This window comes from Pinus tabuliformis, chromosome 4_1 (assembly GCF_031772625.1).
Source record: "Pinus tabuliformis cultivar Carrire ecotype Pingquan chromosome 4_1, CPIR1, whole genome shotgun sequence".
Lineage (NCBI taxonomy): Eukaryota > Viridiplantae > Streptophyta > Pinopsida > Pinales > Pinaceae > Pinus > Pinus tabuliformis.
The window spans coordinates 415,426,251-415,449,492 of record NC_142303.1 but is presented as its reverse complement, the minus strand read 5'-3'; the positions used below and the strand labels follow the sequence as shown (position 1 = coordinate 415,449,492).

At 42.9% G+C, this 23,242-nt stretch overlaps 1 protein-coding gene across 1 annotated transcript in view; it reads left to right on the top strand.

The window, feature by feature from the left end:
* LOC149176074 (peroxisomal (S)-2-hydroxyacid oxidase GLO4-like) overlaps window positions 1-23,242 on the top strand; it is a 394,542-nt gene that overhangs the window by 29,899 nt on the left and 341,401 nt on the right. Inside the window, exons 3-5 of the mRNA XM_089419844.1 lie at window positions 71-117; window positions 377-454; window positions 586-710. Of these exons, the coding sequence (XP_089275970.1) occupies window positions 71-117; window positions 377-454; window positions 586-710 (250 nt within the window). The remainder of the gene's footprint in view (window positions 1-70; window positions 118-376; window positions 455-585; window positions 711-23,242) is intronic.

Below are 23,242 nucleotides of genomic sequence, written 5' to 3'. Positions count from 1 at the left end.
GGGTAAAATTCCACTTTTTACATGGTAAGCTTAGTCCAAAGTGTCTGGCTTTGGTTCTGGTGTATGACAGGAGAACTGGCTACAGCAAGGGCAGCAGCAGCAGCTGGTACAATCATGGTAAACCGTAAAAGCAGTCCTCATTTTAAAGATTTCTTGTGCTGTTAATGCATATATAATCAGCGGTCTGGTGATTAGTGGAACTTTTCCATTTGAGATCAGTTCTATGTCTGAGGGTGAAGTTGGATATTAATCACATGTATGTACAACAGATGATAGACCACGACAAGTATAGAGAACTGGTTTCATAATCAGCTAGGGAGCTGATTTTACTTCGTCTTCCTTATTTTTGTGACATACTCACATGATAAATCTTCAGGTGCTTTCATTTTCCGCTACTAGTACTGTTGAGGAGGTTGCAGCAACTTGTGATGCTGTTCGTTTCTTTCAACTTTATGTAAGTTATATCTCAAATCAAGCTGTAGATGTATATTCTTGTTAGCTGCTGTCATTTTTAAATGTTTTAAATTATTTATACAATCAAAGGAGCAATTCATAACTAAATGCAAGTTACCCTTCACGAAACAGGTGTATAAGAACAGGAGTATATCAGCTGTACTAGTACGGCGTGCAGAACGTGCGGGCTACAAAGCTATCGTTCTTACAGCTGACACTCCCAAGCTTGGACGCCGCGAGGCAGACATAAGAAACAAGTGAGGATGCCATGCTGTCCTTTCTTATTTTGCATATGAAAATAAATATGGAGATTGTTCATCTGTGAATATAGGGAAGTTCTCACCCGATGTCTGTTTACATTTTTCATATAATTTGTCCTTTTTTTTCTTTAAACTACATCTTATATCAACAAGAAGACGTTTACAAAGCTGAAAATAAAAGTGGTAGTGTATATATGGAGGTTTCTTATATCCTAATTCTTAGTGCTTTAAAAGCAGAAATAATGTCAGAATATTCTAAGGCATCTAATTCTCGGGCATCCTGAAGCGAAAGGTAGCCTTCGGCAGACAATTTGCATACATACCTCTCCCAGTCAAATAAAACAAAAAGATTGAACTGACCTCTTTACAGAAAACGTACTTGCATTGTAGCTTCTAGATAGTAAACAATGCAGTAATTTTAAGGCAATCCCATATACTGGAGAAGGGAGAAAGTACTATAGATTGTGAGTCACAAAACAATACTGATCGCCAAGGAAACTTTCACTGAAACAGAATTGAGTAGCAACCTTGAACATGTTTTTAGCATCTTTGGGAAACTTGCACTACCATAAGATATGCTTCACTGTCTCTGGTTGACTACAAACTAGACAAAGACCATCAATCAGCCTGCTTTATGAACTGAACTGACCTCTTTAGAGAAAACATACCTGCATTGGAGCTTCTAGATAGTAAAAAATGCAGTAATTCTAATGCAATCCCATATGCTGGAGAAGGGATAAAGTAACATCAATTGTGAGTCACCAAACAATACTGATCGCCAAGGAAGCTGTCCTTGAAACAAAACTGAGTGGCAATCTTGAAATGTTTCCAACAGCTTTTGGCAAACTTGCACTACCATAAGATATGTTTCACTGGCTCTGGTTGGCTACAAACTAGACAAAGACCATCCATGCTTTAGATGGCAGCCCTTTGATAGACAGGAAGCCATGGAAAAGCCCATAATTTGTAACTAAAGATAAAGTGAGCAAACACTTTGCATCCTGCGAACTCAGCCCCCAAAATCCAAAGAGGTCTATTTGGCATTCAGTATAGGAGACAAGGATGCTTCTGGTGCAAGAGAGAGTATAGCTTATTAGTGTCATACTGTTGGATTTGATTTACAATTTTCCGCCCCCATTCTCACCATAACAGTCCCTACATACCGATATTCACTTGTACAACATTTTAGTAGGAATAGAACCCCCTATTATCTTTGAAAGTTTGATGGCAGGCTTGTCAAATGACATTAAAGCATTTTGACAAGATAACAATTTCCAATCCATCCATGTTCTGGTCTCAAAGTCCCAAAGATCCCTCCAATAAGAAATGCCATTCTTCTTTAACCTATGTGCCTAGAATCTTGGATGCTCAGCAATACATCAACCTTGATGAGATCGACTCCAAATGGGATGCCATGCCAAATCCCATCCCTCATGGCTATAGGAGAAATTCTACCTAACTAGAGGGGCAACAAAATTTCAAGCCTCCCACATGCTCCTACAAATGAGGAACCTAAAAGTCGTAAAAAGGTGTGGGAAGCAGAGGATATCGCATATCCCAAAAGTACCATGAAACATAAGAATGTGCTTAGCAGATTGAAATTGATTGCAGGAGAGTTTTCCAAGGAACAAAACCTTCGAGGCACCTGAATACAGATTTTGCTGCCAAAATACAGCCAAACTGCACCCTCTTTAGGTCAAGCTACTATGATAGGCATGTACTACCCCTGTAATTTGACTTACATACTCCTCTCTTATTTTCCCTGATTCTGCTCTCTATATCACTCTTCAGCTCTACATGATATATAGAATTTGCTTTAGTTTTTCAACCTCCCTCACTTTAGGTCGGATCCCAAAGGCCAAGTGGAGTATCCCTATCTACCAAAAGTAAACCTCTTTAGTGAATTATTACTGTGCAAGCTTGTGATTTACTTCAGTGAATCCTCAATATGTATACCAATATAAAGCACAAGGATTCCAATAAGTGATTAAATGCTTCGAAGACAAGAAGTTAGGAATAATAGCATAAACCACCAATTATCCAAAAAAGTAAGAGGGTTAGGAGCTAGTGGATTTTGATGTGAAAGGTAAACAATGTAAACAACTTCAGATTTGCAATTAAATGATTATAACTCAACAATTGAAACTTCAAAGAGGCTAATTGAACATAAACAACTTTTAAGCTACTTTAGGGCACAAGAGTAAAATCAGCTAGCATAAATTGATGGTGTAATGTGTGCTCTAACTTCTAAGTGCCAATCAATTATATACTAGAATAACAACAAGCTTGAGGATGTCCAACACTTCCAAATCTGTTTTTTATGATCAAATAATGCAGAATTTCAGATTTAAAGTGAAGAGTAGATCATCCCAGAGAGACTATCCACTTGTGAGCAAGACATCTTGGATGATTTGATTAGGACTAAAGGCATGCAACAAAATAATAGATGAGTAGGTGTTAGAATCAAGTTACCAAGATATATACCAATGAAATAAGCAAGAACTTCAAAAATAGATGGTGAATCCCCATAGGGTTATTCAAAGTTAGCACAAGAATTCACCAAGAGGATCCTCCAAATGGAAGATACAACTATAAGCATTTCAGAGATCAATTTCACAACTAAAATATAAGATAAATCTTTAGCAATGTTCTATAAATGAAATAGAAGCTAGGCATGAGTAGTAATGAACCTTTCAGCACCAAACCCTAGCTTTAGGGTTTCTCCAGAGTCCAAACCCAATTTTTATTGCTGTTACATTTTTCCAGATTCGAGAAAACCTTAAATCAGCCCACGTGAAGTTATATATAACCTTAAAGCACAGTTCTATAGCGACATTTTTCCCTTTTAGAGTTAGAGATAAACAATTAAGAACAAAACCTTAATAAAACTAGTCTAGGAAATGAAATAATCAATGAAATTTGCTCTAAACTAGGAACAAAATCCAAATTATGATTTCTCTTTGATTGTTTTTCTGTTAGATTTCTTTCTAAAAAAAATAGAATAAAATATTTTGTATTTTTGCATTTTTTAGTTCGTTGTTGGGAGAAGATAAGTACTTTATTTCCACTCGGGCTTATGGAGTCATGGAACATGCCCATATAAGAATTGGTCTTTCTTATCTTAAAGGATTAGAAGAAATTAGAACCCTAGGGTAGAATAATCTCTTATCTAATCAAGCTAAATTATGAAGACTACTATTCCATGGGGACGTTTCCCCTAGGGGCAGGTGCATGCACCCCACGGACCTATGATGGGGGACATCTAGGGAAATGTTTCTCCATGTCCCCCTTTTGGGGAGACGCAAGGGGGGACGTTTCCCCAATGTGGGGGACATGACTCCCCAAAAAGGGCGCTTCTAAGCACCCCCCCTTAATTTTGTTCGAAAACAATAATATTAAACCCTTGGGCCATACTAATGCTATGTAATTAATGGTAATGTTAGTAAAAGTGACATTATGCTTCATCTTTCATTTTCATCCTTTTACTTAATTTTTTAACATTACCATGAAATGACTCAAGGATGTTTGAGAGTGGTTCCAACCTCATCGGACTTCATATGGAGAAAATAGAATTTCATATCCCATTCAAAATTCAGTGGACTTAACCGTTTTCAGGATTTCAGGATTGGGGGGATTGCAATGTTTCCCTTGGATTCCATCAAGTATGAGGGTATGAACTAGCATTTAATCAAGAGAACCAAGCCCAAAATCACCCCTTTTGAGGGGGGAACATGTCCCCCTCAATTTTGTCTAATAGACCTTGAAATTAAAAAAAAAAAAAAAAACAAATTAAAAAAAAAAAATTAAAATTAAAAAGAAAAAAACATAACAAATATCAAAACCTAAACTAATTTGCAATCCCTAACTCACTCATTCAACTTACCAAGCTTACCTCTACTTGGCTTACCATGCAATGCTATCTGAATCACCAGTTAACTGTTGCCTCTCCTTTGGCACGACGTTCATTCAATTCTCATTTTCCATTTTTAATTTTCAGTGTCAACTTTCGAGTCTTGACTCTAGATATTAATGAACTTAGACTAGACCTTTGACTCGTCACTCTCTACTATTTTTGAGTTTTAGTTATATCAATTTACCATTCTTATCTTCAGACCTCAGTATCTACTATAGTCCATTTTGCTTAGTGCTAATTAAATTCGAGAATGATGAATGATGTTGATTTTTAATGTACCTTGGATAAGTGGTTTCCCATGGTTAATCTCTACCTAGGGAAAAGTGTCCAAAATAATTCTTTTCCTAAGTGTGACTTAATAAAGTGAAAGTGACTTTATAAGTGGTAAAGTCAATGTTAAATTATAAAGTGAAAAGTGACTTTAGACATAAAGTACAATGTGGGTACTTTATTTAATGGGTGAGTTAAAAAATAGAAAGTGAGAACTAAATGCACATTTATTCTCATCCCTTGATCTAAATGAATCTGAGCCATTAGATCTTAAGGTTGCCCAAAAGTCATTTAGGGAAATGTTAATTTTAGGTATGTTCTATGCTTAGAGCAATTTATTTCAATTTTCACAGTTAGCTCCATATCTTTTCCAGATTAGCAATCAGATCAGCATTAAAGTAAACTTTAGATAGAACATAAACATAAATCGCAGAAGACAAGCCAAGACAAGAGGACACAAGATGTCGCGCTAGCTAGGGACAAACCCCAATGTGGGAAACCCTTGATCAATTCTTCTTATATGTTCTTCAATAGTTCAGCACACAGAGAGAGAGATAGTACGTTTACAATAGAAGTCAACACTTTGACTTATCTAGATAAGAGCATAGATCATCTCTAAGAAGATGAGACATGAGATTAGTTGAAGACATGTTGCTTCAACTAATTCTCCAAGGTGACTCCTTCACCTATTGTTGTGCTGCATTTCATCATCATGCTGCACCTCATCGCACTGCACCATGCTGCACTCATCATCACTATGCTGCATCTCATCACGCTTCATTAATCATGATTGTACCCATCACTGTACTGCATTATGTGCCATTGCTGCACCATGTTGCCATCTTGACCTATGTGTTGGCTACACCTTGCTTGCTTGTTGTCCCTTGCTTGCTTGTTGTCCCTAGCATGCTTGTTGTCCTTAGCATGCTTGTTGTTGCATGCTAGTTGTCCCTTGCATGCTAGCTGTAACATTGCATGCTTGGTGTATTCGCTGCTAAGTACCATACAACTGTCCCAATGTTAGTTAGCTGTCCCTTGCATGCTGCTCTCCTTCGGAGACAGATGCTCCGACTGTTTCGGCAGTTCCCGACAGTTCTGGCAGTTCCGGCTGTTCCTGGCAGTTCTGGTTGTTCCGGATAGTTCCGACAATCCCAATAGTTCTGGCTTTTCTGGCAGTTTCGGCTTTCCCGATAGTTCTGGTTTTTCCGACAATTCCGGCTTTTTCGGCTTTTCCGACTTTCTAGCCTCTGGATCAATGCAACGTTCTTCCTTAGGATCTCTCCTCCTAGTAAAACCCAAATACAAGTAGAGAGAGGAAGAGATCCCAAGTGTGTTGAAATGACTTGAAGGCCACCTCTATTTATACTAAAACATTGAGCACAAGTGGGGTTTATTTGGTTGCTGGCCGACCTTGATGAATTGTCCCATAACACAAATAAATTCATATCTCCCTGAATACTTATCGGAATCGAATGATATTTAGTTCAATCCTACACCTCTCGATGAGAGGGATCCAAGAAAAATATCATCTTCCGTTAATAAGATGACCCACATAGAGTTTGGCCCTAGTTGCCAATTTTAACAGAAACAAAAGGGGGAAAATAAAAGATAAACTGCATTCATTCTTCATGAGCAGATTGGAGAAAGGAGGCTAAGGGCTGGAGAAAAGTTCCAAAAGAGAAATTTGTTGTAGCAAGCTGAAGGAGTGATTTCTGGGCAAAGTTGGGCACGAAAATCAAGGCATAGAAGACAACAAAAGGTACAGTACGAACAATATTTAATGTTGTGAGCTGCACACCGTTCGAGAGAAGTTTTTGATTTTTTTTTGAAAAAAAATCGTACAGTTCGTATCTGTACAGTACATATTTTCAGCTTCAAGTGGGCACGAAAATCGAGGCAAAGTGGGCATGATTTTCAAGGAGTTTTGGGCTGAAGAGATAAGTTATATTTTGCTGTTTTGTTTTGTTTGCAAATGTATTTTACCTGAACTTGAAAGATAAATAAATTTGAAGAGCTCTCTAACAGGTTTTTCCCGGAGAAGATTGAAGGGGTTTTGCTTGGGTTTAAGTTGACCAAAAATCTGTGTATTTTTATGTGTGTTGCTGGTTTTTTTATGTCCATATTTATTTTCAGCATGTGTTGACAGTCCCATGTGTTTTTGTTAAAATTGGAAATTAGGGCCAAACTCCATGTGGGTCACCTTATTTATGGCAGCTGATATTTTTCTTGGATTCCTCTCTTCGAGAGGTGTAGGATTGATCTACAGATCATCCGATTCTGACATTTATTTATGGAGATATGAATTTATTCATATTATTGACAATTTGTCAAGGTCGGCCAGCAAGCTAAACAAGCACTTTTACCCCCAGCTCAACCTCAACATTGCATTTAAATAGAGGAGACCTCAAGTCATTTGAGGAGCACATCATATCATGATCTCTCTCTCCACTTGTTTGGGTTTGTCTTCTCACAAGGAGGACGTGGTGGAAAGAAATATCAGATGTGCCCTAGCTGCAGTCAAGAGAGTCTCTTATCCGCAGTCAAGAGGAGTACTAATCCGAAATCAAGAGCAACCCTAATACACAGCTAAAGGAAGGCTTTAATCCGCAGTCAAGGGAGAGCCCTATCCACAGTCAAGAGGAGCTCTAATACGCAGCAAAAGAAGACCTTAATCCACAATGAAGGGAGAGCCCTAGCCATAGTCAAAAGGAGCCCTAGCCGCAACAAAGAGAGGCCCTTGTTCGCTGTCAAGAAGAAACCCTTAGCAACAGCAAAGAGCAAGCCCAACCGCAGCAAGAGAAGGTCATAATAGATTTGTTTAGAGTGGCTGTCTTAGGGTAAGACTGGAAGTCGAGTTGTTGTTCAAGTTCCTAGATTGTAGGGCTGTGTGGGTCGAGGAAGATAAGGAGTTAGCATTGCAAGTTGATGGTTGTTGGGTACTGTTTGTTTGAGGACCGTAGGCATAACTTACTACTGGGTTAGGCTGCAGGCCATAGCCAACAACAAAGGTTGTTCTAAGGGTTGCATTAAGGGTCAACAAGTCAGACTTGGACAACGTGGCAGTGGTGGAGTCTCAGCTTGGTACACCGCAACCTCAGAAGGCCTGCATTGTTGACTGTGTGGAGAATGAGGGCTGAAGGTTGATGCCCTAACTCATGAAGCAGTGATAGACAGTGCAACAAGAAGACAACAACGTTCTGGGAGATGTATTGGGTCAAGGTTTGACCATGTTTGGCTCAGTTTAATGAGCATCTTGTTGGTGCCATATGGATGATCTTCAAAGGAAGATTTTGTTCTGTTTGATCAACGTTGACTTCTCTGGTCAAGGCTTACTGCTGCTGTCATAAAATATCAGATTTGTATATTTGTACTATCTCTCTCTCTTTGCTGAACTATTGAAGAATATAAGAATAATTGATCAAGGGTTTCCACACATTAGGTTTTGTCCCTGGTTGATGCCACATCTTGTGTCCTCTTGTCTTGGATTGTCTTCTATTGTTTATGTTTATGTTCTATCTGCATTTTACTATCATGTTGATGTGATTGCTAATCTGGATATTGATATTGGTCTTATAAGAAAATTGAAGTAAATTTCTCTTAAGCATAGAACATACCAAAAATTAACATGGTATCAGAGATGAGGTGAAGACAAAGCCCAAGCAAGAGTGAAAGAGCAATCACCAAAGACAGTTGGAAAGGACAAAAGGCTCAATGGGTTCCTCATCCCACTTCTCGACTGAAGATAAGCTCCGTGAAAAGTCTGACTATCACGGACGGAAGATGTCTCTTGATCTGACATTGGAAGAACAAGAAGTGTTGGATTATGTGAAGGGTAAAATCCCTGAGCCTCCATCAAATGCACCTACTGCTACAAAGAGAAAGTACAACAAGGCTTAAGTCAAAGCGAAGAAGATTATCAGAGATTCCATTGACAAGCGTCTAGTGGCCTACATCTCCGATTTGAACACCTCCAAGGAGATCTACAACAGATGGGTAAGCATGTTCAAGGTTAGTGATGCAAATCAAATTTTGTTCCTCAAAAAATAAGTCAAAGGATATTAAGAAGGGCAAGGACGAGGATATTCAATCCTACATCTTAAGGATCACTGAGATCAAGAATGATCTTCTATCGATTGGAGAAGTCATTCTTGACAGGGAACTTACTATCACTACCCTTGGAGGGCTCCCACCCGAGTGGTATATATTTAGAACCACTATTCTCAATAATGATCGAATTTCGGGATTTGAAGAATTGATGTCAAGATGCATTCAAGAAGAAACAAGAATGGTGGAGCAAGAAATGCCTTCTAATAGAGGCAACCCCACTGCTTTCTCCGCTCATGCCAAAAGGAGAAATAATGCAGGGTCTAAAGGTCATTCTAATCGAAAACCCAGATCTAAGGGTGGAAGGAAAGGCGGGTGCTTTGCTTGCAATAAGTTTGGCCACTATGCAAGGGAGTGTCCAAATAGAAGGGACATATCACATGATGATGATCACAATCATTCTAGGGGCAACTTCAAAGACAATGATCGAAGGAATGACAGGTACAATGGCAAAGGGAAAAGGAATGCAGGACATCAAGGAAATGGTCGACCCTCCAAGAAAGCAAGGAAATCTAGGTATGAAGAATCAAATGTTGTTAACAATAAGCAAAAGGAGTATTATCTTATATCGGCCCTCTCCACTACCTCTCCTCCAAACACTTTGGGGAATTGGCTTATTGATAGTGGTGCTTCAAGGCACTTCACCGAATACAAGGAAGCTCTCTCTAATCTGATAGAGAAGGAGACAAACTTGGAGATTATTCTTGGAGATGATGCCACCTATCCTGTAAAGGGTGTAGGGAATGTTACCCTTCAATTGAATCAAGGTAACACGATTAATTTACAAGAAGTTCTATATGTACCCGATCTCAAGAAGAACCTGGTGTCCATTTCGGCAATGGAAGACAAAGGTTACTGGTGGGCTCCAGTGTTGTAGCAATAATGCTACAACTCCTGGAGCTTCCTGTCTCTTAATTTTATCAACCCGGTAGTTCGTACAAACTTGGAAGCGACGGTGCTGTATGCACAAGTACTAGCTCTTGTCGCAGCTGTCACTTGGTCAGCTGGCACAAGTCCGCTAGGGCTCAAGCCAACTTCTATAGGCTCACAGAAGAAGCTTTATTAATGATGGACGAAAGCTAACTCAAAGGAGACTAGTCTAATTGCAGAGGGAAACTGAAAATCAATAAAGCATGGAAACCCTAGGAAACCCCAATTTGACTAGCTAGACCCTAACTATGCAAAACTGTGAATGAAACAACTACCAATAATGCCATTACTTGCAGTGAACTGAAATACATGCATCTAAGCTACTTGCATCTGAAAAATCATGTTTTTGTATTTTTTCATTAAGTGGTTGGATTTATTGTGATGATGCTTTTGATTAGGGTTTGGTTGTGCAGGAGCGATTGGAATGGAAGGAAAGCATGGGCAAGGTCAGGATGGCTAAGGGAGGTCCCAGAGGGTCTCTAGCATCAGTCCACAGAAGCCCACCACGTTCGGATGCTCAGCAACCGAGTTTGCAGGTTTCTACAGGAAGTCTGCAGGGGATCCTACAGGAAACTCAGGGGTTTCTACAGGAAGTCTGTGCAATTCTACAGGATGATTGGCCGTGGAAGTTTTGGAAGATGGTGAAGTGTTGGAGTGGTGTGGGAGGATAGGTGAGATGGAGATGGAGCTGGTGATGGCTCAGGAGCAGAGGAATCAGATGGAGGAAGAGTGTATGCAGTGGTTTGATGATTGGAAGGATGGGATCAATGAGAGTTGAAGGAGATGGAGCTATGTGGGAAATGAGAGAGTTGGAGGGGAAATGAGTAAGACAGAGGTTAAATAGGACTTGAGGATAGATCAAGAAGAAGAAGAAGGAAGCGGATTGAGAAGGAGCAGCGTAAATGAAACAAATGACTTATGCATCAAAACGAGAAATTCATTAACCTATGATAACTGTGCCATGAAACCTATGAACAGAAATGGAAAACAAGAAATGAAACCTATGTGTGGAAGTGAAGTGTGGAAGTATGGTTCGATGTCAAAAATGCATGGATGGATATTCAATGAAAACGTTTATGTTGCAGCTTGCATGGAAATGAGAAGAACTGCTTTTCTTTTTGGTGGTTGGTAATGGACTGCACCCCAATCCCTAACAGAGAGATGGCAGTGAGCCTTTACAACCTTTTTGCTGGAGCTCCAAGAGATTATATCTATCCTCCTATCAAACTTAAGCAACTGAAAGCAAATCACCATAAACTAGTCCTATCTATGCTCATGAAAACGACTAAATTACCAAACTGTGAATTCGAATTGCATGTGAAAATAAACAAACTCAAAGTGCTGGAACGAAATGCAAACACATTACAACACTGAGGAGATCTATTGCTCTCAGGTTGGGCCCTAACCTGAGAGCTATAGCTCCTTGAGAAAACTCAGAACTAGATCAAAATCTGCCTTCTTTATTCATAATCTGATGTCATGCCAAATTGGCTTACAAAAAGGAACAAAAACTGAGCTCTAGCTCGTACTTTCCAATTACAAGAGTAATGCCAAGGTTCAAAAAGCTTCTCTGCAAGGCTACGGCCTCAGTATTTATGCAAAAACGATCATCCAACAGATGTCCTTGATTTTAGGAGCTCGGCTGTCCAACTAAAGTTTAACTGCTGATCCTGTAGGACAGTCATAACTACTGTTCCTGTAGAACAGTTATAACTGCTGTTCCTGTAGAACAGCTGGCTGCTTCTAAGCTCGGTGGGGAGATGGATTGGAGCTCGGAGTTCTTGATGGGAATCACGAGGAAGGTCCCCAAGACCGTGGACATCCTCTCCTAAAAACCAGCAGTGCCACCTCATTGTCTCCTTGTCTCCTTTTTCGTTGTCTTTTTCTCCCTTTTAATGCCAAAAACCTGAAAGCATCATGCATTAGTCACGTAGATAAAATGTCTACCCTTCTTCCTACAAACAACACGAATAAACTAAGAAATGCATGCATAAGCAGTAAAAAGTGAATGGTTTGAGCAAAGCAAGTAGGCCAAATGAGCCCAAATTATACCAAAAATTGGGGCTCATCATCACCCCCCAGCTAAACTATTTGCTCATCCTTGAGCAACTTAGTCCAAGTCCTCATCTTTCATTGCTTTCACTGCTTCTCTTGCATCCCAAGGCTCTGTGGTAGGGTCCTCTCTGTAGATGTGAAACCCTGCTTTTCTGTTTACCTCTTCCCATTGTTGACTGTCATCTTCCTTTGTATTTCCTTCAGTCAATCCTAGCAATAGTGGTGGGCTGAGTTTAAGGCCAATCCAGCTGGCCTGGAGGCTTTGCATGGACTTCTTGTAAAGGTCAACCCTTGCCAAAGCTTCTCTCATCCGGATGGGGGTATGGTACTCTCGGATTTTCAAGCTGTGGGCCATGGTATTCCATTTGCGTGCACAAGCCTGGGCAACACTTTCTCCCAACAACCTTTCCATGTCTTCAAAGTGAGCTATGGCCTGGGCTTGTTGGTCCATAAACCTCAAGGAAGCTGTGGGATCCGTAGCCAACTGTTGGTGGGTTGAGATGAGTGCCACCGGGTCCTCTAGTTCCGGCCTAATGAACAGTGGTTCGCTCACTTCTCGGTTCATGACCGATTTTGCTTCAGCTGCTCTTTGATCTTCATGGTTTAACCATGAGGCGAGGGCCATCAATTGCATATCACCCAAGGCAATGTTGGGATCCCATGAGACTTCATTAGGCAAAGCCAAGTTGTGGAGGTAAAACTCTGCCAATTTGGCTTTGTCTTCTGCCGAACTAGTAGTGCATAATTCAGAAAATTGTTGTGGGTTTTGGATGTATGCAATACCTCTTTGGGCCAAGGTGTTTATTTCGAACTGAAGCCATTGATCCTTTAAAAACAATCCATAGGATTTTGCGGGCGTTCTGCACTGAATTGCTTCCATGGCCCAACTGGCCATGCAGGCCAATTGTGCTTCCTTTTGTTGCAGCTGTTCCTTTAAGGCTTGCACTTCAATTCTTGTCTGCTGTTCTGCTTCCTGTAGAAGTGTCATTGGCTCTTCAAGACTGGTGGTCAGCTCCTTTTTGCCTTCTTGTTCATTTGTGATGTCCTTGGAGGATGTTCCTGCCCCTGCCTTTAGTTCTTGTAGTTGCAACCGTAACTTCTGATTTTCTTCCTGTAGAAGCGCCTGCTGGCAACTAGCCACATGTTTAGCCATGGTGAATTCACTCCTGACCTCCCTGAGTTGATCCTGTAGAGGGCCTATGTCCGCCACCCCCTTTGATTTGACGATTTGCATCCATGTGTGGGAACGAACTCTTTCTTTCTCTAGTTCAAAAAATAGAGGTACAGTAAATTTCTGTGGTATGATTTTGCCCGCCTCTAAAAAGGTGTAATATGAATTCATATTGGGCGAAGGGCTAGGTTCTGGTATATGTTCTCTTGCTGTTTCTTCAGGCGGTTCTGCCTCATCCTCCCTTGGTGATGAGGGCCCTTCTCCTTCCCTCTTTTCTGTTTCCTGTAGCCAGGCCAGAGTATCCTGTAGAACATTTTCAGCTTCCTGTAGCTGAGTTTGTTCTAACTTCTCTTGCCATGTATTCTTCTTTGGACTCCCCTTCTCGTAGGTAACTGTGATCCTGGAGGGTGATTTTTCCTTGGGAGAAGCAGGTGTATCTTCGATGACAATCGGGCTGCTGGATTGAGGTGGTGGCTTGCCCGTTTTTATCCTAACGCTTCTCCGAGCTTAAAGTACAGAGGGGTCTCCCTCTTCCTCTTGTCTTTTTGCTTAGGTGACGTGCTGAGGCCAGCTAATACCGCTGCTGCTTCCCGTGCCAGAATATCCACCTTCTTCTCTTTGGGTTTCACCTTTTTGGGGCTTCCTGTAGAAGCCTGTTTTTGCAATTTCGGGCTTCCTATAGAAGCCTGTTTCTGCAATTCTGGGCTTCCTGTAGAAGCCTGTGTCTTAATGGTTTGTGGGCTTCCTGTAGAAGCCTTGGTCTTTGCTTTTGGGCTTCCTGTAGAAGCCTGTTTCTCACTGATCTTCGGGCTTCCTGTAGAAGCCTTTGTCTTTGTTTTCGGGCTTCCTGTAGAAGCCTGTTTTTCAATGATTTTTGGGCTTCCTGTAGAAGCCTGAGTTTGTGTTTTCGGGCTTCCTGTAGAAGCCTGTTTTTGCTTTCCTGTAGACACAGGTGTCTCAACTTCCGCTTGCTTGCCTGCTTGAGTTTTGCTTTTTGCTTTGGGTGTAGGTGCTGTTGAGGTACTTGGGCTGACGTGGGCCACCTCTGCTTTGTCCATTCTGCTCTTCATCCTCTTTTCCCTTGCTGACAGGATATGTGTGCCACCTTTTTCTTGGTCCTTCTTTTCCTCATGCTTCTTCCTTTGTTCTTCGGCCACTGCTTCGTGTTCCTCACTGCTAGAGGAACCCGTTTCTTCGATCAACATTTTAATATCCCCATCTTCGGTCAAATTGCGGAAGGATTCCCATGAGAGGGGGACCTTATATGAGTGCAATGCATCTTCCACAAGCAGCTTTATTAACCCATGGTGGGCTATCTGATCAGGTATGCCCTCTCTTAGCTTTGTAGCACACTCCATTAGGGACTGCTGGAGATAATAAGGGATGCTCAGTTTTTGCTCTACAGGAAGGTCAATTCGGTGCCTCAACTCAGTGAGTAGCCGAAAGTGATATGCATACACGATGCTGAACCGGCCTTTACAAGTAATATATTTCATGATTTGCAAACTGACTTCATTCCAAGGTGGTGATAGACTCGTTCTTCTCACCCCGTTTTTATCCTCCGAGAATTCTTCCTCAGGTGGAAAGAATTCCTTCTTTGCCTGCTGACTCAGCTTTCTCTCCTCTTTATCCCACGGCAGACCCATAGGAAGTTCTGTGATCCGACTGATATGTTCTGGGGTGATTTTGAGGCTTAGACCTCTGAAGTTTACTGTGGCCAGTGTCTGGGATTTAGGCTTCAGAGCCTGCAAGAATTCCTCGGCTACTTCATCATCGTAGCCCTGCAGCTTATCACAAAAAGGCATCCATTGTGCTCTGGTGAAGAGCTCTACCACTGCCGGGTTTCTCCTTAAGTTAGTTGAATCAGTGGGCTCTCGTCTTATAAACCCACCAGGCATGATGAACACGGTCGTTTTAACTAAAGGTGGCAGATGCAAAAGAGATTTGGTCTATGAAGACAGAGCATGCACATACAAAATTTCAACACAGACTACTTATACCAACATCCTGTAGAACGGTAGCAACGGTACAGCAAACAACAATTCCACCAATATCTTTATAACCCGACCGTGGACGATGGTCTTGCCACTTCTAATAACCAGTTACATTAAGAGTTCAGGGTTACCTCCTTAATTGGCCACCTTTTTTCGCGAGGCACCCGCTTTCCTGTAGATGACTGCGTTCCTGTAGACTGCGCTCCTGTAGAACTGCGTTCCTGTAGAAGCCGTGCGCAATTCTCGGGGAGGACTGTAGTTGGCCGCGCTCGCGGTGTGCTTGACCAGCGTTCTGGTAGCCAACAACTCGGCGTATCAAAGTGCAGAGGAGATCAGAATAGCTATCCGAGTTGAAGTGTTGGATGATAAATGCATACGCATGATTTAGCCGATTGGATTTTGAATCGGCGCAATTCGTGGCGCGGGGGATGAGCTGTCCCCGCCGGACCGTTGGGCGACGTCATCCATCCTCCGCCTGCGTATTCACTTGCTGCTGCATTCATTCCCACAGATTTGCCGCCGCCTTTCCTGTTAAACTTATGCTTCTGACGAGAGTGTTCCCACATGCATGCCGTTCATTCTCTTTGTCGTGGCCGCCACCCAAACATCCAATTACACTTTAACTAGCCGACGTGGCCAGTCGACTGGCCATACGGCCGCTCAACCATTCAATTTTACGCTTTGCAAACAATTTCAAAGTTAGATTCATGCGATTTGATGGAAGGAAGGGTGGAGACACTTACCTGCGCGGCTGCACACGATTTTTCCAGTTCTCGGACGATGGTGAGCGGATCTACCTGCTGCGTGCGACTTACACAGACCCGGAAGCTCGTGGTTACAGGCTGCCAACGTTGGAGTGGGTGGTTTTGCTTGCATGCGCCCGCGTTTCATTTCGGATGGCGGTGCTGTGAATGGTATCCACTCGAGCAGGTTGAACTGTTACAGGATCCCCGCGAGGGGTCTCGTAATAGTCCTTTCTCCTTGGGTGCATGCTGCACGATGGCGGTTCTGGCTTCTCGATCACAATCCCGGAGCTCTTGATGCATGTGGTATGAGATTCCATCATTTGTTAACTTTGGAAATGGCTTTCCCGCGAGAACTCATCGATTTTCTTTGTTTGTGCAGGGACTTGGCCGCATGTCGACACGGGTGGTGGGGCATGGTGACAGCAACGTGCAAGGATGCCAACAGAGGCTTGCATGCATCCAAACCAATCCATGGTCGCGAAATCTCTTTTTAAGATGAATTCTGGCCGTCCAAAACTCCTACAGGAAGTTTCCTGTAGACACAGAGCTTCCTGTAGAAAGTTCGGCCTTCCTGTAGAAAGTTTGCACTTTCCTGTAGAAAATCCGCGCCTTCCTGTAGAAAGACTGCGCCCTCCTGTAGAAAGACAGCAGCTTCCTGTAGAAGATTCAAACCATGATAAAATTGCACATACCTTGAAAAACATGGGTGTTCTTGGAGGAGGTACTGATGAGGTTCCTTGACAGCATGATAAGGACCTTTGGCTGTGAGTTGAAGGGTTTCCTCTTCTCCATAGAGCATCTGCAACCTGCAATTTTTACCATATTTTGCTTATTGTGGTTTTTTTTTTTTTTGTTTTAAAGATAACAGGGGCGCCTCAAGGAGGTTTTCACCCGTGCCATCTGCCCTGAGCGCCTCAGAGAGGTTTTCACTCAAGGATCTTTTTCAACCTTTTCTCTTTTTTTTTGAAAAGCAATAGGAGCGCCTCAATGAGGTTTTCACCCCTACTACCTGCCTTGGGCGCCTCAGAGAGGTTTTCACCCAAGGATCTTTATTTATTTATTTTTTCGTTTTTTTTCTTTTTTTTTCTTCAGATATTCTTTCAGGGTGTGCCAGAGGCAGAGGCAGAACCCTTCTCTATGACCAATACAGATTTCTCCATAGTTTTGATAAACTCTTGTCTTGAGAGAGGTCTCCTGTAGATCTTCAATCGATGCCCATTGACAAGCATGGGAATGGCTTCCTCATCAATGGTTCGAATGAGGACAGATCCATTGTCATGGCATTTCTCCACTGTATATGGTCCTAGCCATCTGGTTCTTAACTTCCCCTTGAAATCTTTGTATCTGGAATCATACAACAAAGCCCAATCTCCCGGCTAAAATTGCTTGTCATGGAGATGTTGGTCATGCCACACCTTCCTCTGAAGTTGAACCACTTCTGAGTGAAGGAGGGCCTGCATGCGGTGCTCATCCAGGCCATTCAGCTGCAGCAGCCTTTCTTGTTGTGCATGGCTGAGATCTAGGTCCAGCTGAGCTGCCATCCTCAAGGTGTTGTATTCAAACTCAATGGACAGCAAAGCTTTCTTCCCATAGACCAGCTCATATGGTGTGAAACCGGTGGTGGTCTTCCAAGTGGTGTTGTAGGCCCATGTGGCTTCTACCAGGCGATCTGCCCAGTCCTTTCTGCTGCTGCTCACCACTTTAGTCAAGATCCCTTCTAATGCTCTATTGGTGACTTCCACCTGCCCATTTGCTTGAGGGTGATAAGGGGTGGAAGTCCTGTGCTTGATCTTGTGATGAGCTAGGAGATCTTCAACCAGGTTGGAGGTGAACTGGCTCCCTTGATCGGTGACCAGCTCTCTTGGATAGCCAAACTTATAGAAGATGTTCTCTCTTAGGAACTCGGCCACCTTTTCTTCTGTTGCTGCTTTGATTGCTTTGGTTTCTGCCCACTTTGTCAAATAGTCAGTACACACAATGATGTAAGTCCTTTGCCTCGAAGAGGGGTTGATTGGGCCCACAAAGTCCATGCCCCACTTCTCAAATGGCTCAAGAGTCACTTGAGGTTGGAGAGGCATCTCATCCCTTTGGGTCGGTTTCCCCATTCTTTGGCATTGGTCACACTGACTGACATATCTTCTGACATCTTGATGAAGTGTGGGCCAATAGTAGCCTACCTGCAGGATCTTGAAGGCAGTTCTCTTTGCTGCAAAATGCCCTCCACAAGGCCCATCATGACAAGTGAGGAGGATATCAAAGACTTCCTCCTCCCTTACACAACGCCTTAAGATCTGATCAGGGCCAAGCTTGAACAGATTGCCCCCGATCCAAGTGAATGAGGCACTTTTTCTGATGATTCTGCTCTTCTCTCTGGAAGATAGGTGTGGAGGGAACTGTGCTGAAACAAGATAGTTTGCTATATCAGCAAACCATGGAGAGAGTACTGAAATAGCAAACAGATGTTCATCAGGCATCTGATCGTCCACTGTTCCATCCTCATCTGCAGACAAATCCAATCTAGATAAAAAGTCAGCAACAACATTTTCTCTACCTGGTTTATCAACAATGGTTAGATCAAACTGCTGCAATAAAAGTAACCATCTAATAATACGAGCATTCACATCTGGTTTATTCATCAAATATCTAATAGCAGCATGGTCAGTATGTACAAAGGTCTGGTAACCAGTAATATAATGTCGGAACTTGTTCAATGCATGGACCACAGCCAAGAATTCTTTCTCGGTTACAGTGTAATTCAGCTCAGCTTTGGACAAGTTTTTGCTAACAAAGTAAATGGCATATGGAAGTTTCTGCTCAACTTGTCCTAAAGCTGCACCTATGGCTTTGTTCGAGGCATCAGTGTGGATGTGGAAAGGTAGGGCCCAGTTTGGACCTCTCAGGATTGGGGCTGACACCAACTTGTCCTTCAATTCATTTAAAGCCCTCTGACAATCGTCAGTCCATTTAAACTCCACATCTTTTGCCAACAGACCAAACAATGGCGAGGCTAGCTTGCTGAAATCTTTAATGAATCTCCGGTAGTATCCTGCTAATCCCAAGAAACTCCGGACATCCCTTACCTTTTGAGGAGGTGGAACCCTCTTGATGAGAGCAATTTTGTTAGGATCCACCTGCAATCCTTGGGAAGAAATGGTATGGCCTAGCACGGTCCCCTCAGTCATTAGGAATTCACATTTTTCAGGACTAAGGGACAAGTTCATCTCGGTGCATTTGGTTAGGACTTTCCCCAAGTTGGACAATGCTTCCTGGAAGGTTGCCCCATAAGGAGTAAAGTCATCCATGTATATTTCCACTGCATCATGGACCAGCTCCGAGAAGATGCTCAAGACAGCTCTCTGAAAGGTAGCAGGAGCATTGCATAGCCCAAAGGGAAGGACTCGATAGGCAAAGGTACCCCAAGGACAAGTGAAGGTGGTCTTATCTTGGTCTTCCGGGCTGATTTGGATTTGATTGTACCCGCTAAACCCATCCAGGAAAGAGAAGAACTTCTTTCCTGCCAGTCCATCCAACACTTGATCTATGAAAGGTAGAGGGAAATGGTCCTTCTTGGTAGCTTTGTTCAGTTCTCGGTAGTCCACACAAATTCTCCATTTCCCATTTTTCTTGGGAACCAACACTAGAGGGGACACCCATTCACTATCTGAGATGGGGTAGATGAATCCGGCATCCAACAGTTTCTGCAATTCTTCCTTGACAATGTCTTTAAGGGCTGGATTCATTCTCCTCTGAGGTTGCCTAACCGGTTTACAATCCTCTTTGATGTATATATGATGGGTACAGACCGAAGGATGGACTCCTTTCATTTCCTTATAGCTCCAAGCAAAAACATCTAGGTGGTTGGCCAACAGACTACACAGCTCCTTTTCCTGGGAAGGAGATAGGGAGGAGCTGATCTTCAATGCTTTCTCAGGGCTGAACTCCACATTCTTGACTCTGGGAGTAACAGGGTTGGTTGTACAGAGATCCACTAAGGTGCTAGCTTGGGCATCCTCCACCAATTCCTCTAAGGGTAGTGCACTGGAAGGTGGATTCTGGATCAAGGTCTCGATCAAGTCATCCTCGGTTGGGGGGTCTTTTCTAGTGGTATCTAAGGTGCACAGAGGTGCTGAGTACACCTCGTCTTCTTCTCCTTCTTCCAACCAGAGTGGTAAATCATGCTCTAAAGAAGGTTGGGCAGGAGGGTATAGGACTAGCTGCTTGGACATGGGACCATTTTTGATGGTCATGTTTCCTGCCCGACAACTTATGTAAGCATCTGCAGTAGCTAACCAAGGCCTTCCCAAAATGAGAGGATATCCAGTAAGCTTGGCCTTTGGTTGCAGAACCAGGAAGTCTGCAGGGTATTCCCAAGAATCAATGGAGACCATGACATCCTCCACAATCCCTTCGGGAGTCACGGTGGAGCGATCTGCTAATTGCAGTACTGTCGAGGTCTTCCTCAAGGAACCCTGAAGATTGAGTTTAAGCATGGTATCCCTGGTCATCACATTGATGGCCGCCCCTAGATCAATCAAGGTGTGGGGGATAATGGTGCCATTGATGTGAACATCTACTACAGGACTTCCAGGATCTAGGTACTTTGGGCAGATGACTTGTCCTAGCATAAGGTCAGATAGTTGTCCTATGACATTGATAGTTGAGGCATCTTTCTTCCGTCTGCCTGGGTGTTTGAAACACTTCTCCTTAACCAGCTTGTTATATATTGGCACATCCTTGATGGCTTGGAGAAGTGGGATTTTTACACACAACTGCTTGAGCTCACCCAAAAGCTCATCTTCTTCTGGGTTAGGTTGTGTGGTGGCTGTTAGTCTCTCAGGAAAGGGTGGAATAGCCTTTGGTTCACTTTCCTGTTTATCTTCCTCATCCTCTGGGGGAGGAGGTTGGCGATCTGGTAGAGTCTTTCCAGATCGAAGGTTGATCTCCTGGATCTCCACAGCATAGGTAGGGCATGAGGTTTCCCCAGTGTATACCTACTGGGCCTGTCTATTGTTGGGGTTCGGGTTCGGTTGAGCAGGCATTTGAGGTTGCCTTGGAGGAGCAGGAGGTAATGGTTGAGGTTGCACTGGTGGTGGAGGCAAAATAGCAGGAGGAGTGTTGTATTGGGGCCTCCACCCCGACTGAGGTGCATTCCATTGAGGCTGTGGCTGGGTATGTGAGTGATATGGATGAGAAGTAGGTTGAGTGGGGTACTGAGGTGGATAAGACCATGGAGGAGGCATGGACCATGAAGGATGAGCAGGGGGACCCCAGGAAGGCATAGGAGTTGACTGGTTGGGGTTGTAATAAGCTTGAGATGCCCCTTGCATCCCCTGCTGATAAGGTCTAGATCCTTGTGGCCTCCTTTGGTTGAGGTAATAGAGAGGCTCTGTGGGAGCTTCGGTCCCTTGGTACATGGCTTTAAACCCAGGTAAGGTTGGACACTGATTTGTGGGATGGTCCTCCTCACAAACGAAACACACTTCAACCGAATGCAATGGACATTCGTTCTTAGGGTGCCTCCTTGTGCACCTAGGACAAAAGATAGCCAAGGCTCTCTCAGCCTCTTCTTTCTTTTGCTGAATCCTGAATGTATCAAGCTACATGGCAATGGTTTGTCTCACCTCACTCTTAAGATCTTCTAATTGGTTTGCAAGCTCATGTTTGGAGAAAGGGACACTAGTTGAGAGGTGGTTTCCTCTACCTCGTTTCCGAGCTGCCCTGGAGTGGTTTCTAAACACAGTCTTGATGTCCTCATAAGGCAGTTGGTAAATGTCCCCCCAGCTAACATGTGAAGGGTATCTAAGAGGTCTTCAGGGACTCCTCGGAGTAGGACCAACTTGAGGGATTCAGGGTCAAGTGTGCACCTGGCCCGCTTATAGCTTAGTTGGAACCTCTCCTCATAATCCTCTAAGGACTCATCATTTCCCATGGACATCCGAAAGATTTCCCCCTTTGTTTCCTTGGACCTACAGTAATCTCGGTACTTGGTGTTGAAAGCTTGCTGCATCTGAGCCCAAGTAGTGATACTATTCCCAGGTAAACCCATGAACCAGCGTAGTGCTGCATCCTTGAGAGTGGAAGGGAAAAGTTTCAACTTTTGCTCATCTTCAGTATAGTCATAGGTTCTACAAAGGACAGCAAACTCAAACAGGAAGGTATCTGGATCTTCAGTGGTCAACCCATGGAAGTGAGGTAAGGCGGAGGGGCTAATGTTTTTCATTTTCATCTCTCCATTGGTCTCTCGGATGGGGAAGGCACCTTCTATTCTCTCATCTTCTCTTCTATTATCAGCCATAGCTTCAAATGGAGTAGCCTCTAACTCTTCTTCTACTATAGGGTCTTTGGATATCTCAGGATGTTCACCTAGAGGTTCTTCTGGGTCACTGTCACCAAAGAGGAGAGAAGGGTGACTCAGTGATGTGGTGGGGGTGTTTGGTAGGAATTTGCCTGATCTATCTCGGTTCCTACGAGGCATGAAATGGAAAAGACTTTCTTTTTTTCTCTTTGATTGCTTTTGCTTTGCTTTTCTTTTGGTACCTGCAAAACTGAGACAGATTGATCTACAACTATCTATGAAAGATGCAAAATTAACTGAAAGCAGGAAAGGACTAATCTACTTTGCTCAAATGAAATTGCAGGAAGGAAATGCTAGTCTACGCTTGCAGAAAGGAAATGCTAATCTATGAAAGCAGGAAAAGTCTATGCTACTTTTGCAGAATGGAAATGAAGTGAACTACTTAGCAGAAGGTAAGAGTAAGAAAGTAGAAGAAAAGCAACAATTGCTAATACTCTGACGCTTCCCCAGCAACGGCGCCAAAAAGATGGTGGGCTCCAGTATTGTAGCAATAATGCTACAACTCCTGGAGCTTCCTGTCTCTTAATTTTATCAACCCGGTAGTTCGTACAAACTTGGAAGCGACGGTGCTGTATGCACAAGTACTAGCTCTTGTCGCAGCTGTCACTTGGTCAGCTGGCACAAGTCCGCTAGGGCTCAAGCCAACTTCTATAGGCTCACAGAAGAAGCTTTATTAATGATGGACGAAAGCTAACTCAAAGGAGACTAGTCTAATTGCAGAGGGAAACTGAAAATCAATAAAGCATGGAAACCCTAGGAAACCCCAATTTGACTAGGTAGACCCTAACTATGCAAAACTGTGAATGAAACAACTACCAATAATGCCATTACTTGCAGTGAAATGAAATACATGCATCTAAGCTACTTGCATCTGGAAAATCATGTTTTTGTATTTTTTCATTAAGTGGTTGGATTTATTGTGATGATGCTTTTGATTAGGGTTTGGTTGTGCAGGAGCAATTGGAATGGAAGGAAAGCATAGGCAAGGTCA